The sequence below is a fragment of the Atractosteus spatula genome, chromosome 6, assembly GCF_055471065.1.
Source record: "Atractosteus spatula isolate fAtrSpa1 chromosome 6, fAtrSpa1.hap1, whole genome shotgun sequence".
In the NCBI taxonomy this organism is placed as follows: domain Eukaryota; kingdom Metazoa; phylum Chordata; class Actinopteri; order Semionotiformes; family Lepisosteidae; genus Atractosteus; species Atractosteus spatula.
This window is the reverse complement of record NC_142711.1, coordinates 32,855,016-32,872,941: the sequence shown is the minus strand read 5'-3', so window position 1 is coordinate 32,872,941 and position 17,926 is coordinate 32,855,016. Positions and strand designations below refer to the sequence as shown.

The 17,926-nt window shown below is 41.1% G+C and overlaps 1 protein-coding gene across 1 annotated transcript in view; it reads left to right on the top strand.

Moving 5' to 3' along the window:
• The window catches only part of obscnb (obscurin, cytoskeletal calmodulin and titin-interacting RhoGEF b), a 170,288-nt gene that overhangs the window by 18,201 nt on the left and 134,161 nt on the right, over positions 1 to 17,926 (top strand). The window contains exons 7-12 of the mRNA XM_088918145.1: positions 7,561 to 7,836; positions 8,699 to 8,974; positions 9,077 to 9,352; positions 10,371 to 10,646; positions 11,668 to 11,943; positions 16,861 to 17,136. Coding sequence (XP_088774271.1) covers positions 7,561 to 7,836; positions 8,699 to 8,974; positions 9,077 to 9,352; positions 10,371 to 10,646; positions 11,668 to 11,943; positions 16,861 to 17,136 — 1,656 coding nt within the window. The remainder of the gene's footprint in view (positions 1 to 7,560; positions 7,837 to 8,698; positions 8,975 to 9,076; positions 9,353 to 10,370; positions 10,647 to 11,667; positions 11,944 to 16,860; positions 17,137 to 17,926) is intronic.

Genomic DNA, 17,926 nt, shown 5'->3' with positions numbered 1-17,926 from the left:
ACAACATGAAATAAAAATAAAGCCTGCTCCTCAGATCCTAAGTAATCAGGGCACCTTGCAGCAGTCTCTGAAAACTTTACCTTTTGAAAATGTTTTATTTAATGGAGTTTTGATTAAATAAACTTCCTTTGTCCTTTGTCAGTGGTCAGTAAATCACTGCAGTCTCCCAGTTGACACGTCACTGAGTGCCCATTTCTAAGGCAGGCCTGACAGAAGGTGGCAGGTGGTGCTGGGAATGCCTTCTGAGCCAATAGGATTGAAAGCAACTAAATCCTCCATATCATCATAGAACAAATACCAAGTGTAAAATCCCCCTGCTATGGAGCTCATCTCCTTCACACCTCTTTAGGCTAAATAGTCTCGTTAAGAAATTTAATTAATATTTACTGACCATTTCTGTATCTTATTTAATAACCCTAAATGAATGTAAAGACTGATGTTAGATTGTCCTCAATCTTATTTTTGTTCATTTATCAATGTTAGTATTTTTACCAATAAAAGAAAATACAGCTGTAATCCCAAAGCTCCACATTAAGCTGAAAATTGACTTTTGTGAAATATTTAGACTTTTTGTAGTCTAAATACAGTCTTGCTTTCGTGCACAGTATAATCAATAACTTTCCAGTTGAGAGAAATGGTCTTGATTGCTTCTTTTTTATACTGCAGGTAACAGACATAAACAAAAAGATGGCAGGAAGGGTCAATACAAAAACACAAATATCCACATTTGCAGTTTATCCAAAAATCTTATACAAGCTTAATTTTATCAAATTATTGAAGGATTGCCTAAATACTGTGGAATTTTTCAACATTAGCCTTTAAATCAAAGACAAGCTAGAAATGGCCATTTCCCCCCACTTAACAGAGATTTTTGCATACTTTATGACATGCCTGTTTTTTTTATTCTTCCGTATGAAACTACTGTTTAATTGACACCACAAGAACTTCTACAACGTATAGTAGTGGAATGATTAGTACTGTAAGTCTCAAGTTTTACTGGTAGAGGTGTAATGCTATTTACTGTAAATCCTAAATAAATCTGCAGATTAAGTTAATTGCAAGTTAGGAGTATGCCACAGACCACCAAAATCAGATAAGATATACTACAGGAAATATCTGGATTGATTTATGCTTTTCATACTAACTAGAAAGAAAACAAGGAAAACAGGTGAGGGAACTGTGACCATAATATAAGTGAATATGTGATATTTTGAAAGAGATTTTTGTTCCAGATTAATACTTCTGGATTCTGCTGCTTTTCTAGAATTGTAAGCCAAGTAGAAAGGAATAGGATAAATTTGTCCTAAAACAGCACAGATACATCAAGAGTAAGCATATTAAGGAGTAGTAGCCTAAAGTACACAATACAGTGCCTTGCAAAAGTATTCATCTCTTTGCCTTTTAGTTGCAAATATGAATATTTCTAAAGTGAAAGACCTTGAATTTCAGGGTAAAACTAAAAAGTAAATGTGTACTCCAACCACAATGCAGTAAACCCACATTGTACATTCTCATGATGAAAAAAAGGGGTCATTATTATTGCAACTATTAATGCATGTTGTTTATAACATATTAGGGAGTTGAGATGTATTAATCTCAAGAGATTTTCTGGAGGATAGAAAACTGAAATTAAGGCAAATACCCAGCCATGACTGAACATACTTGTTATACATCACATTAATCTATTTGTTCCACTGTTTGTAATGAGAATTAACACTGGTGTTTAGGGGACAAAAGGGATTGAGGAATAGGGGAACAGTCAGTAAATGTTATTTTATATAGGTAAAATGTATGCATAGACTAAAAATCCTCTTAGTGATTTATGAACAGTTCTACAGAACACTACCCTTCTCTTCCCTGTGGCTCTGGTTCAATGAGAAAGGTGTCAAAATGGTAGGTTTGTTGAATACCTTGGCGATAGAACAAATGCCTCATCCCAGTTCATAGCAAGATTAGGAAGGACTGCACATAACAGCAATGTTGTTAATTCTTAACTGGACTAGCCTACAGACCAAATGAGAATCAAGCAGAACTCTTGCACATTGCAAGTGTCCTGGTACATATCCATCTTTAATCAATAAAAATTAAAGCCACTCCAATACAGAACATGAGTCAAACACAATAGCTGTACTCATCTCATGGCACATTATATACTGTAGAATATCCAACGGATAGCTATTTGCCCTCATTTGGTATAGTTTGGTACCAGACCTTGCACCTTGATATACACCCTATAGGTCTTGAACTCAAGACCACACTGATTATCCAACTCATTCTTGCTACCATAGGACTATACCAGCCTATTCCAACTCGGAACAGACAACGTGCCTTCTGTGTTGAAATCTTTTATAGTGAGAAATCCAGTTCACAGACAGCTGAAGCCGATTTCGCTTATAACCTCGTGGAGAATGTGAAGCGTTTCTCTCCGTCTCTGGAGTGTCCTGCTTCGCCTTCTAGCGGCCGAACCCAGTATTAACCCTGCATGTTCCACCGCTCCGTCACAAGACGAGAAGAGCGCAGTGAAGTAGGCCACCTATAAACTGCACAGTGAGTCCCACAGCATCTGTGCAGTTAAAAGTAGCCTTTGTGCTTCTTTCCTTCCCGGCATAAAGCACATTCTGTTTTTGTGGTATGACAGCCCCGCCATACAGAGACGTTGAAGAACCGCGCTGTTCTCATTCGCGTGTGTTCCGTTTTGTGCGGCATTGTAAGTTAGTACTTCTTACAGTGACTTTACCACTATGATCTTTCTACTGGTGGTGAAGTTAAAATGGGGCAGCGTATTCATCTTTTATTTCTTTAAATAATGTATTAATATTTTTGTTTAGTGACTCCCGAAAGGCTTGTATTTTAATTAGGAAATTCGGAATGGAATGTTACTGTGTACATTTGTAAGGTTGATTTGCTGGCCTATATTAAAATACAGCCGACGTACTGTATATCCTGATACGTCTCTACTTTCATGCAATAGTGGCGCGTTATCACATTAACGTTGTTATTACTGCAATGAAATACCGATATATTAATCTTACTAGTTGTTTACTTTGCTCATTTTAAACTCAGTATGCAATTCGCAAGCGGTTAACAATTAACCCCTCATAACATTTAAAGACTCACGGCTACGAGTCATTAAAATGTGCTGGTTTTTTAAAGTGTTTTTTTTTTAAAGGATAAGAATGCATCTCTTTCACTGAGGTTAAAGTTTTGATTTAACGATTAATCCACAAATGCGCACGCACATAAAAAAAACAGAGCCCTAACCAATACTGTATGAAACAAATAAAATAAACATATACAGTATCTGGCAATAAAAGATTAAAATCACACATTTGGGAAATTAGAGGCAAAGTAGCAGATAAAATAACTGAAAAAAGGCGCTATATCTCTGAATTGAAAGCAGAAAAAATGCTAACTTTAATAGCACAAACGAATAGAATGTTCAGTTCTCTTGCCCCGAAGTTGAGTGGCGGAGTGACGTCACACATTGAAAAAAAGACATACTTGTATCTGTAATGGAGTGGTGCCTTCAAGCCGTTTTCTGCTACATCTGCCTGGAGGTTTTGCAGCCCTCTGACACAAATTTTTGTGATACTGTGGTATTCTCCATGGCCTGTTGCCAGGTTTCTTATGTTGGTCCTGTTGTTACAGTACGTTTCCCTCCTGGGAAAACAACCTCTATTGATTCCCTCTAAGGAATCTCAAATCTCCTCTGGGATTTATAACCTGCTGATATAATTCACTAACCAACTGTGGTTATGTGTCCCCTTCTGGAGTATGATAAATCCCATCCAGGATTTATACCCGAATGATGTTACCTAATCCCTAGCTTGGAGTGAGAGAGAGAGAGAGAAGCTTCCTTAGCCTGGCTTACTGTAGCAGGATGAATTCTCTCTCGGTTGTTCCCGTTTGACTGGAACCACTCTATTGCCTTCTTTACCTTACTGGTGGTCTGACATAATGGAGTTTTTAATGAAAGTTCGGGAGGAATGAAGGCAGCCGCGCTCATTCGACACAGCTGCTGCAATTCTCACTAATCCTGACGTAAGCAACCGGTCTCCATAAATATCAAACGTCACCCTCTCCTCTTCCTCGTTCGTTTTCTGCATCCCTCCTCCACCCCCTCTCCACCTTTGCAGCTACCCAATTGGTCGCATGGGGGTCCTATCCTCCCCTTCCAACGGCCGGGAGGTTGGCCCTCAGCCAAGCGGGTTACGCCAAATCTCCACATCACAATAAACGATTCTACGTTTTCCCAAGCTTTTGGCTGCTGTCATTCCTCGTGAACTGTAGCTACAACTGAGTCTGCTACTGCTTACTGCTTACTACTTATCTCAGTCAGCTGTAACAGTGAACTCGACAGTGCTAGGACCATTTCTCCGCTCAGAATCAACCCACTCCTGAGCCGATAACCTCTATAACCTAGGCTGAGATACAACACGAGTGTCTTTCCTCTTTCCAGCCATACTGATGTTAGTGGCTCTCTCTCCCTCATTCAGGTTCTCTGATCTCTCCCTGATCTCCTCTCTTCTACTGTTTCTCTACCCTTCTTATATTTTCATAACAGGAACATCAGCTGCAGCCATATTCTGTACTTTTAGCACTTGTGTAAAGCTTAATGTTTACGTCCTCATGAGAGTGTGTTCTTGTACAACTCACCCACATTTTCTTTCTAATGGGCCTACAAATCTGAATTTCTATCAGTTACTGTGAGGCACGGTATTTCTCAAGAACTGTGTGTTCATTGTTACTCACACACACTTTCCGTACGTCTAGATATTTTATTCAGCTACAGTCTCAGAAAAGAAACCAGCACAAAAGTTTATTTTTACAGCATATGTTGGCATAAGTATAGCACAAGTGGATGAGACCAGTTCAGTTCAGAGGGGCTGAGTTCCATCTTTCCTTGAAACATTACTGTATGTCGGTGCAATTTGAAAATGAAAGCAGCACCAATGTTACTTTTAGTGGCTGAAACCGGTACAAATATAGCAGTAACAAATGAGACCAGTTCAGTTCTCCTGCACTATTGAAGGGGGTCTGAGTGATGTCACATTGTGAAACAAGAATGCATTATATTTGGAAAGGAAAGCAGCTTAAATGCTAGTTTTTATGGCATAAATGTAGCAGAATCAAATGAGGCTGGTTTTGTTTTGCACCATTGTATATGGGTGAGTGATGTCAAACCCTGAAAAAAGAAGAATCTATTTCTTTAATATGGAACCAGCACAAATGATAATTTTAGTGTCACAAATGTAGCACAAATGAATAAATCCAGTTTAGTTCTCCTACACTGTTGTAAGTGGCCTGAGTGATGTCACATCACAAAAAAGGAATGCATTGTATCTCAGAAACTAATGCAGCATAAGCTTTAATTTTAAAGCCACAAACTGCCACAAGTGAAAGAGAACAATTCATTTCACCTTCCCCATTATATTGTGGCTGATTGACGTCACTATCCTGAGAAAGAGCATTATTTCTCAGAAATTAAAGCAGCACAAATGATACTTTAAGTGACACAAACTGTCACAAACAAATTGAACAGGTGTACAGGTAGTTCTCCTGAACAGTTTTAGGGGGGAGCTGAGTGACATCAAAGTACGAAAATGAATGCACTACAGTATATAGTTTCAAGGAAAGCAGAAGAAATGCTACTTTTAACAGCTCAAATGTACACAAATGTAGCACAAATAAATACATTGTTTTTTGGAGTTTTGCAGGGAGGTTAACATCTCAAAGCATACATCCTGTAGCATTAATATTTTGCAACTCATTACTATATCCTCTCCGATTGTTGTGCAGTTTGCTCAACATGTTACAAACAAGTAGTTCAGGTGGGTAGCTGCGTCAGCATGCGTAGGCTGCAAAGGAACAAGTAATAGGTTTATTCCATGCTGAAAAAAAGAAGAAAGAAAACACAGCGTTTCGGCCATGGAGCCTTCTGCAGGTGTGAGAAAGACAAGGCAGTAGGCAAAGGTAATGTAGCGAAGAAACAAAGGCTGGGAGAGAGGAGGAGTGAGAGGAGGGAGCAAGGGACAGAAAGAGAGGCCAATCGAGAGGTGTGAAGTCAGAATAGGTGTAGAGAGGTGTGAAATGAAACTTCCAATGAATGGAGAAAATTTAGAAGAAAAGTAGTCTGTCATTAAGAGAAGGGGGAAGGTGAGATCCTAGCTGCAGGATAATTTTGGTTTCGGTAGTCTTTCTGATGTATGCGTTTGGAAAACCATCTTTGAGAACTCAGACGGAGAGATTAGAGTGGTCATGGCCGTCAGAGGTGAAATGAGAAACAATGGACTTGGAGAGATCTTTAATCTTTACAGCCCTGACGTGTTCTCTGAAGCGGTCTCCGAGTCTCCTTCCCGTTTCTCCAATGTAGATGGCTGGGCATTTACTGCAAGAGATACAGTAAATAAGGTTGCTGGAAGTAGAAGATGCCATCTGGGTGATCCGGAATTGTCCTGAGGGGCCTTGAATGAGTGTGGTGTTAGATGTGTACTTGCAGGTGATACAGCGAGCTCTGTTGCAAGGGAAAGTGCCTGGTGTGGATGGTTGCTGAGGGCGGTCGAGGGAGCTGTGAACAAGAAAGTTACGCAGATTAGGTGATCGGCGATATGAGATGATGGGGCGGTCAGAAAAGAGGGCCCCAATGGAGGGATCATCCTGTAGGATGGAAAAGTTGTCGTTAATAGTCCTGGGGATAGGAAGTGTGTTGGGGTGGTAGGGAAGCACCAAAGGAATGCGATGTTACAAACAGTATCTCTACTCTGATATCAATCTTGAAAAGGGAGACCAGATACTTTCCTGGGCTCAGCATAACCTTTCATATGTTGTTATGATAACATTTAATTGTTTTGGATTGGTAGATGTTGGATTAAAAAACAAATGTACTGTAAGTATGTGAATGAGGGCAATATTTATACCAGGGAGTCACAAATATCAAGAGCACCGAGAATGGTGTTTGCAGATTTCAGTCCCTTTGGACTCACCTATTTTGCTGATATAAATTATTTTAGAGATTGGTACATGAATAAATTATTTAATGAAGCAACTGGTTATAACAAAAAAAATCACACCATTCCTTATTCTGGAGCACAACATGATGAAACATTTTGTCACAATGAAAGGTGTAAAGAGGCACGTTTTGTAGAACACAAACTCGCTCTTCATTATTTATCTTTCAGACAGGATTTAGAAAAGAGACCTGCTGTTACATACTTTGTGTGCTGAAATTCAATAAAACAAAATTGCTTCAATGACCTTAATAAAATACATTTTTGAATTTAATATTAAGTATTGTAGTGTTGACCTGCTGACTTCACACTGTGCCACCTAAATGAAAATTTTGATCCTCAACACATAATAAAATCTGAGGCCACAATAATGTCATCTCTGCCCCATGTTCATTCTTTTCAACAACATATTTTAAAACACGTTTCAGGATGACATATTTTAATCTTTCATGACTCGTAATATTTCAAACATCGCAGCACCTTTAAAGTAAATGAAGTTCTTGAAGTTATTAAATGGAGTCATGTCCTAATCTGTCGTCTATTAATTCCTCAGAGGAGCCAGCTAAGTTTGTGAACAAACCTCAGAGCCCTGCAGAGGTGACAGTCTGTGCGTCAGAGGACTTGGTGCTGAGCTGTGAGGTGGCAGCGGTCGGCACGAGTGTAGTGTGGAGGAAAGGTCACAGTGAGGTCAAGCAGGATCAGAGGACCACCCTCATCTCCCAGGGGACACAGCGCAAACTTGTCATCAAAAACGCCAGGCAGAGCGACCAAGGCCAGTATACCTGTGAGACGGAAGAGGACAAAGTGACCTATCATGTCAAAATGAAAGGTGAGAAGGCATGTCTGTGAGGACACCTGTCTGGTGAGCTTTCCATAATGCTGGAGAGATGCTGAGGTGACAAGAAAGAAAGAAAAGTGTGTAATACTGATCATACAAACTGATCTAACATTTTTAGGAAGTTCTACCTGGTTCATTTGCAGTGCTGAAGCTTAGGGTTTAAATACTTGCCATCACTGTCTTCTTCTGCTCTAGAAAACTAGCAAAATATTGATCTCAGTATTCATATTTTTGCATATCAATAGAAAGCAGAAAAGCAGCATGATAAATTGTAATAAGGTAGCTCCAGAAGAGGGAAAGAAGGCCAAGGGGGAAAGTGCAGTTGGAAAAACTCTCAATACTGTATATTGTAATGAAACCGCGTTATGATGACTTGCGGAGGAGAATAAGAGACTGGATACTTGTAGCGGAATAATGTGTGTAATAAACCTGCATTTCCCCCAGACTCTTGAATGCAAAAATCTTGCTCTAATTTATTCCAGTGACCCTGGGGGGTGTCCTTTCAAAGCAGAGTTCTGCTCATTTATTTGTGAAATTTTAATAGGTTCCGTTGCAGTGGGGAGAACATTTCATACACAGGGATGTATGAATTGAATGTATGTAATGAACAGGGGATCATAAGAACACAAAACTAATTGGGGCCCAGTGAGAGCCACAGTGTTTCCTAAAAATCTTGACTTTATTTTTAAAATAAAATAGTATTTAATTTGACTAATATGTATATAGTTTGATTATTTAATTTGACTACTTCCATTATTTAAAATATCTGTGATTTAAAGGTCTCATACTAATGCAGTACATTTAGTTTGACAAAAATACATCATACTAATTAATTTGGGTATGTGTTTTTTAGAAACAACTTCAAAATTTGTGAAGAAGTCTACAACGAAGACAGAGTTCTCATCCTGCTTGGGAGAGACAGTGGTGCTGTCCTGTGAAGTGAGCCAGGCTGCTGCAGAGGGGAAGTGGATGAGGAGAGGACAGGAAGTGAAGCTGGGAAAAGATGTGGTCATAGAAACGGAAGGCACAACCAGAAAGCTCAAAATAAAGAGCACGAAAGTCAGCGACTCTGGCGTGTATACATATAAACTCCCTGAGGATGAGATAACATTCCAAGTGAATGTCAAAGGCAAGTTTTTAAAGAAAGAGCTCAACCGTGTGAAGACACAGACTTTTTTTAATATGTTAAAAACTTTTCTAATAGCATTTTGATGCCCCCTCTCCCCCCCAGAGCCCCAGGCTACGTTCGCCAACAGGGACTCGGTGCAGAAGGAGGTGAGAGTCGCTGCCTCCCAGAAGGCCACGCTGAGCTGCGAGGTGTCCCAGGCCCAGACAGAGGTGAGGTGGTACAAGGACGGCAAGCAGCTGAGCTCCAGCAAGAAGCTGCGCATGGAGTCAGAGGGCAGGACCCGGCGGCTGGTGGTGGAGAGCGTGGAGAAGAAGGACGCGGGCGAGTACAGCTGCGAGGCTGGTGGAGACAAGCTGGTCTTTAAGATTCAGGTGGCAGGTAGGGCATCGGGTGTCCTGGCTTCTCATCTTGGCACTGAGATTCTGACATCTAGCATGAATTTTAAAGTCACTGTTTTTTGTTAGATGTTATTAGAGTATTTCTTTACAATATAAAGAGACCAGAGTGGGATTGGAATCATTATCGTATTAAATTTGCTTTAAGAGGTACCTTATTATAGAGTGTTGCAGGAACTAGGTACCGGAAGCTTACAGATCTCTCCTCTAGCTGATGAGAGTGGTATTTTCCAGTTCAAAAGCAGTAATAAAAAGAAGCGGCGATCTCTTCTGCAATTGTGTGATTTGATTTTACCATGGGCAGTATAATTGTACCCCTCCAGAAATAATTTCAACATTTTTAGCAGTAGAAACCAGAACTACAGTGTGAAATCTTCTGTGTTTGTGTTTCACGGTATTTATGCATCAATCCAGTACCTGTGTAGTTACTGAAAAACACTCTGAAGGCTGCAGAGACTTTCTGTGTTTGTCCAGTCTGGAGCAGTGTGCTCCTTGTGATGTTATCTTTCAGCACAGTTAAGATAAGATAAGATTACGTTATTGGCCATTTACAATTTCTTGTATCAGTAATTTGTCTTTTTTCATACCCCATCTTGCTCTCCATGAGATACACAGACAGGAAGAGAAGCTTGGGGTCAGAAGCAGGGTCAGCCATTTACTGTATATGGCACCCCTGGAGCAGTTAGGGTTAAGGGCCTCGCTCAGGGGTCCAACGGAGTAGGATTCCTCTGCCGCCCCCCTTTTTTATATTTTGCCATCAATAGCCTTCTTTGTCAATTGCAGTCTTTCTGTTTGTATCATCATTTAGTGTTTTCATGTCACTGTCTTGTGGTGCTCAGTCTGTGCCAGTCCTTGGCTTTAGCACATGTAGGAGTGGTGCCCCTTGAAAGGCACTCTGTGGGCTGCTCCAGTCCAGAGCAGCGTGCTCCTCCTGTAAGCATGAGGCACTGCCCAGATCCACAGGGATGTGACGATGCCCCCTCTCCCCCCCCCCCCCCCAGAGCCCCAGGCCACGTTCGCCAACAGGGACTCGGTGCAGAAGGAGGTGAAAGTCGCTGCCTCCCAGAAGGCCACGCTGAGCTGCGAGGTGTCCCAGGCCCAGACAGAGGTGAGGTGGTACAAGGACGGCAAGCAGCTGAGCTCCAGCAAGAAGCTGCGCATGGAGTCGGAGGACAGGACCCGGCGGCTGGTGGTGGAGAGCGTGGAGAAGAAGGACGCGGGCGAGTACAGCTGCGAGGCCGGTGGAGACAAGCTGGTCTTTAAGATTCAGGTGGCAGGTAGGGCATCGGGTGTCCTGGCTTCTCATCTTGGCACTGAGATTCTGACATCTAGCATGAATTTTAAAGTCACTGTTTTTTGTTAGATGTTATTAGAGTATTTCTTTACAATATAAAGAGACCAGAGTGGGATTGGAATCATTATCGTATTAAATTTGCTTTAAGAGGTACCTTATTATAGAGTGTTGCAGGAACTAGGTACCAGAAGCTTACAGATCTCTCCTCTAGCTGATGAGAGTGGTATTTTCCAGTTCAAAAGCAGTAATAAAAAGAAGCGGCGATCTCTTCTGCAATTGTGTGATTTGATTTTACCATGGGCAGTATAATTGTACCCCTCCAGAAATAATTTCAACATTTTTAGCAGTAGAAACCAGAACTACAGTGTGAAATCTTCTGTGTTTGTGTTTCACGGTATTTATGCATCAATCCAGTACCTGTGTAGTTACTGAAAAACACTCTGAAGGCTGCAGAGACTTTCTGTGTTTGTCCAGTCTGGAGCAGTGTGCTCCTTGTGATGTTATCTTTCAGCACAGTTAAGATAAGATAAGATTACGTTATTGGCCATTTACAATTTCTTGTATCAGTAATTTGTCTTTTTTCATACCCCATCTTGCTCTCCATGAGATACACAGACAGGAAGAGAAGCTTGGGGTCAGAAGCAGGGTCAGCCATTTACTGTATATGGCACCTCTGGAGCAGTTAGGGTTAAGGGCCTCGCTCAGGGGTCCAACGGAGTAGGATTCCTCTGCCGCCCCCTTTTTTTATATTTTGCCATCGATAGCCTTCTTTGTCAATTGCAGTCTTTCTGTTTGTATCATCATTTAGTGTTTTCATGTCACTGTCTTGTGGTGCTCAGTCTGTGCCAGTCCTTGGCTTTAGCACATGTAGGAGTGGTGCCCCTTGAAAGGCACTCTGTGGGCTTCTCCAGTCCAGAGCAGCGTGCTCCTCCTGTAAGCATGAGGCACTGCCCAGATCCACAGGGATGTGACGATGCCCCCTCTCCCCCCCCCCCCCCCCCCAGAGCCCCAGGCCACGTTCGCCAACAGGGACTCGGTGCAGAAGGAGGTGAAAGTCGCTGCCTCCCAGAAGGCCACGCTGAGCTGCGAGGTGTCCCAGGCCCAGACAGAGGTGAGGTGGTACAAGGACGGCAAGCAGCTGAGCTCCAGCAAGAAGCTGCGCATGGAGTCGGAGGGCAGGACCCGGCGGCTGGTGGTGGAGAGCGTGGAGAAGAAGGACGCGGGCGAGTACAGCTGCGAGGCCGGTGGAGACAAGCTGGTCTTTAAGATTCAGGTGGCAGGTAGGGCATCGGGTGTCCTGGCTTCTTATCTTGGCACTGAGATTCTGACATCTAGCATGAATTTTAAAGTCAGTGTTTTTTGTTAGATGTTATTAGAGTATTTCTGTACAATATAAAGAGACCAGAGTGGGATTGGAATCATTATCGTATTAAATTTGCTTTAAGAGGTACCTTATCAGTGTTGCAGGAACTAGTTACCAGAAGCTTACAGATCTCTCCTCTAGCCGATGAGAGGTGGTATTTTCCAGTATGGAAGCAGTAATAAAAAGCGTCGATCTTTTCTGCAATTGTGTGATTTGATTTTACCTTGGGCAATATGATTGTACCCCTCCAGAAATAATTTATCATAATAGTTAAGGTCTCCTATTTTTGTCTTTTAAAGAGTTAATAGAGTGCACTGTTATTTTTTCATTGTAAATTTGTTCATGCAGATATCCTGACTATTTAAGGTCAGAGTAACCAACAGCAGCCTTCAGAAGCTGTCACTAAAACAGAAGCTAATGTAAGAATTCTACTTTCTGTGCTGCAGATGTGCGGTTTAGAGTCTAGTCAGAGAGAGACGTTCAGGCACTTGCACTTGATGCAGGGAGAGTATGTTCTCAGTCTCTCTAAAGAAAGTTCAGCAGACAAGTGTTACTGTGTTATCAGCTAGGTCATGAGGGTTGACTAGATTAAAGATTATGATTAGGCCAGGGAAAAGATGAATATTTCCTATAGTTTTAAGGACGAAGCGGGTTTGCTCTTCTGTAGGTTAGCAGGGAAAACAAGATTAGTGTTCCCTTAAAGTTTAATATGAAAAGGAGAAAGCACAGTGCTGCTGTCCTGACATTTCAGGTTGGGTTTACTAGGAATCTCTGGTGAGGCTAAAACAGGTTAAAAATCAAATCAGGGTGGGAAGGCTTTTCAGCACCAGTATTCACAATCCCTCGCTGTCTGTAGTGTTAGATTTACAAGAAAGTTTCCAGCACATACAGATGCAGCCATTCAAAGTGCGTGGTACAGACACGTACCGGAGGTAATTGGCTACGGCGTCGCGCATTGTGACGTACGATGACGAGTGGTACCGCGGTACGTGATTGGTTGACCGACAGGGGCACTCGTGGTCCGTTGGTGTGTCGTAGAAAGATTTACAGTAAATGTCTTTACTGTGCCCGTTGTAGTATTGAATATTTATATGGAATTTTACCACTGAAGGGAAATCTTAGTAGCTGAGCATAAAAAGAATAGGAGCATACTGTAAGGCGTGTGAAGGCCATAAACGATATTAATTTTGGAACATAAACTAATGTAACCACTAAATAAAGACATATAGAAATCCCTATGTTACAGACAGTATATGGCTGGTCTTGGTACTTTAAAGAAAAAATACACACCAGTATTCCATTTCTCCCTAAACATTTTAAGCATCGAAGTCTTTAACTAACGAGATACCGGAGTCAACAAGCATACTTTTAAACTAACGAGATACCGGAGTCAACAAGCATACTTTTAGAATTTGATTAAAAGGGAATATAATATGGAATCGCGTATCTAAAGAAATTAATAACGATATAATTATATTCATGTACCGCAACACAAGAATAGTACACGCTGTACATTGTCTGTTGATAATGTTTCTGTAGTGCTTGTTCAGTACTCTGCATGTGACCTTGCCGGTGGCGCTGTGGGTTAGGTTCTTGACTCCCATGTCACATGGTCTGTGATCGAATCCCACTGGAACCATGACTTTTTTTTTTAACAAACATTTCTTTGAAAAAATGAAACGTTTCCCTTGGTCAGAGATTAAATAAAACCTCACTCGCACCAAACAAATTTATATTTCTAAATATCACAACATGATCGAATTTAAGTCATTTTAATAACAATGAATAGTCACCTATGCGTTACAATATAAACATTTATATTGCTTTGAATCGCGTTTTGATTTAAATCGTAAACGCGTGTTTAAATATATGTGTTTTTTGATTTACAATCGGACAAATGCAACATAAATTGATATCTTTGTCTTCTAAGTATCTTAATAAACTTTCAGCATAGCTTTCTCCCCGTTTAGATTTATTTTTCTTGGGATCTTGGGATCAAACGTGGAAAGATTAGATTGTAATCGTTTTTATTTTTTAAATACATTTTAGAAATGTGTAATCTATACTAAAAAGCTGTACACCACCTGCTATAAAGATACATATTGTGATACTTTCGGGTTTGGATAGGACAGACACAAGAACTCAGACTTGCGTAGTTAAAGCAAGTTAAAGCCTTGATTTAATATATCACCTTTAAAAGTGGCATCTCAAAGCAAAGTAAATACCCAACACTGATTGTACCCATCTGTCATGCCAATAAAGCACCTTGAATTGAATTGAGAGAGAGAGATTTAAACTGCGACACTTATCATTCAACCAGAGCTCGAAATACTGTATCACAAGGATCCTCTAGAGCACAGCGAAGACTGTATTAAAAATCGCCGTCCCCGGCGAAGGGCTATCCCACCCCGCTTCTGACACCAATGTAACGCAACGGGGGCTCAGGCGGGCGCCCTTGCCGCATCAGGTCGGCCCAAAGTATAGGTGGCTCGAACCCGGGACTTCCGCGTCTCTCTGCAGCGACCTAGCCCCGTGAGCTAAAGAGAGATCTCTCTACAGCCCAGTAGCTGTAGTCCTGCTATCACAGGGAAGGGCGGTGACGTCACCTGCTCTGGTACGCCGGCTCTTACACAGTGCCTGTCGGCCGTAAGCGTTACACTCTCCCCCGCTTAAATCGCCGTCCCCGGCGAAGGGCTATCCCACCCCGCTTCTGACACCAATGTAACGCAACGGGGGCTCAGGCGGGCGCCCTTGCCGTATCTGGTCGGCCCCATCCCGACTGAGGCTCGAACCCGGGACTTCCGCGTCTCTCTGCAGCGACCTAGCCCCGTGAGCTAAAGAGAGATCTCTCTACAGCTCAGTAGCTGTAGTCCTGCTATCATAGGGAAGGGCGGTGACGTCACCTGCTCTGGTACGCCGGCTCTTACACAGTACCTGTCGGCCGTAAGCGTTACAGTATACTAGTGACAAACTAGAATACTTTAGATCTTTTTTTCTGAACTGGGGAAAATCTGATCATGTTTCTCTATAACAATAATAAAAAACATTATTTTACATATCACCTTTATGTGATATCACCTTAAGGACAGCAAATTTAAAATAGTCTTCTTTAGGTGTGAGGGCAGGAGTGGATCGCAGAAGGCATAATCGGCAAATTAGGAAAACAAAGAACAGGACAGGCGAGACGTTTATCCAGAGAGCGAGTGATCAGAAAAAGGAACAGCTGTTACGCCCAGGTTTTACGCTCTCTCTCTGCTGAATGAATAAAAGCATTTTATTAAAAACGCGTTTGCGTTTGTCTGGGTATTTACTTTGTAATCTGTGGTTTACATCTACTGTACTGCTTTGAGATGCCACTTTTAAAGGTGATATGTAAAATAAAGTTTTTTATTATTGTTATAGAGAAACATGATCAGATTTTCCCCGGTTCAGAAAAAAAGATCTAAAGTATACTAGTTTGTCACTCTTCTCATCCCCTCTTTGCTAAATGGCTTTTGAATAGAGTCACATGAAGAGAGAGGTGAAACAGCCCTACACAGCCCTGTCGCAGTACACGAATATAATTATATCTTATTAATTTCTTTAGATACGCGATTCTTTTAATACAGTCTTTGCTGTGCTCTAGAGGATCCTTGTGACATTTCGAGCTCTGGTTGAATGATAAGTGTCGCAGTTTAAATAATTTTCGTAGTTAGAAATTATGAAACGCTCTGTTAAAAGCAAGGGAGTTTTTATGTCTGTTGCAGTAAAAGAAAATGCCTGACAAAGTAGGGCTTGGACAGATTCCAAGTGCATTTTTGCAATTTACGTTGCAACAGACAATGTACAGCGTGTACTATTCTTGTGTTGCGGTACATGAATATAATTATATCGTTATTAATTTCTTTAGATACGCGATTCCATATTATACTCCCTTTTAATCAAATTCTAAAAAGTATGGTTGTTGACTCCGGTATCACGTTAGTTAAAGACTTCGATGCTTAAAATGTTTAGGGAGAAATGGAATACTGGTGTGTATGTTTTCTTTAAAGTACCGAGACTAGCCATATACTGTATGGTTAAGTTCCAAAATTAATATCGTTTATGGCCTTCACACGCGTTACAGTATGCTCCTATTCTTTTTATGCTCAGGTACTAAGATTTCCCTTCAGTGGTAAAATTCCATATAAATATTCAATACTTAAACGGACACAGTTAAGACATTAAATATACATATACATACTGTATACAGTACAGTTTGCATACGGTAATATGTTTATGTTCCTAAATCAATCTCTTTTATGAGCATGTGAAAGGCATGGTGAATCGATTCACAAAAATTACTGTACTTTGCATGATTGGAAACAAATGCGTGATTGCGAAATGCTGTGGTGTTACTTTTACAAAGACGGTCAATGAAAAAAATAATGTGGACCAGGGCAATACTTTGAGTTTACAGCTTGTCCAAGGTCATTCATTATTAATACTATTAGTAATATCTTCGTTAAAGACTTTGATGGCGACAGCTCAAACATGAGAGGTTGAGCTTTATTAGCTACAACTTGCGGAAATTCCGGATACTATTATTTTGCTTGCGGTATTATAGGAGAATTTACGGTAACTAGCGGTATTTACCGGTAACTCGCGGTAGACTGCGTAAAGCGCACCGCAAAATAATGCGGTATCGCCCCCCCATTTTGAATGGCTGCATCTGTGGGGTTCAGAGACCCTGATTTAAAGGGTTTATGTGTGTAGCTTCTCCACAACATGCAATCGGATTAAGGGGACCAACCATATTGTCACAGATGTTTGAAAAGGAGGAGTGAGCTCAGTTTTGTCTGGCTTCTTTCTCCAGAATCTGCGATGAAGTTCCAGAAGAAGACCGAAATAAAGGAAACGGTAACAGTACAGGAAAGTGAAAACATTGTCCTGACAGCCACTGTGACCTCTGAGAGTGCGGCAGTCAGGTGGTTCAGGGACGGAGTGGAGCTGAAGGAAGGGAAGAAGTATGAGATCAAGAAGGAGGGCCTGACGCGCCGACTGGTAATCAAATCTGCTGAGGCTAAAGACAGCAGCACCTACTCCTGTCAGACCGCTGACGACAAGCAGGAGTTCAGCGTTCAGGTCAAAGGTTGGTACCCACTTTATTAGAAATACTACAGGAAAAATGACATTCACAAAAAAACAGTGTAAAAAAGTACATTCTTATATATGTGATTAAAAGTAATGTAAACACAGACTTGCCTTATGATTTTGCCTTTTTACTTTTCACACCCTTTTTTAAGACAAAGGAGCAGTATGTAAGCAAATAGAAAATCCAGTTTTAGGGTTTCTTTTTCTTACATCTTACAATATACAAAATAATGATGAATAAAGAGCAAAAAGGGAAAAAAAATCTGTTGGGTGAAAACCACAGTTATTATGAAATTTTATGACTTTCATGGAAAGAAGATCAGCTCTGAGCTGTGTGACATGTAAATGGGTCATCTTGACCAGATGCGTCTGTAAGTCGTTTTGGAAAAAAACGTCTACCAAATGAATAATTAAATGGGTACAAAGGAAAGACATTATTACGCACTAGTCAAAGTAGAATTTTTCTTCACTCACTTATGGTCAGTAATCCAACCATCCACTTCCTGACTGCTTCTTCCAGTTGAGGTTTCGTGGTAGTGGCTGAATCTATCCCAGCAATCAACAGGCACAGGGCAGGGTACACCCTGGACAGGACACCATTCCATTACAGGGCAGACATATACTGTAGACACAAACACACACACTCGCACCTAGGAGCAATTTGCCAGAAACCAATTAACATACTGTACAGTACCAGCATGTTTTTGGACTGTGGGTGGAAACCAGAGCTAGGATCAGTATTTATAATTTCAACATTTTTAGCAGTAGAAACAAGAACCACAATGTGA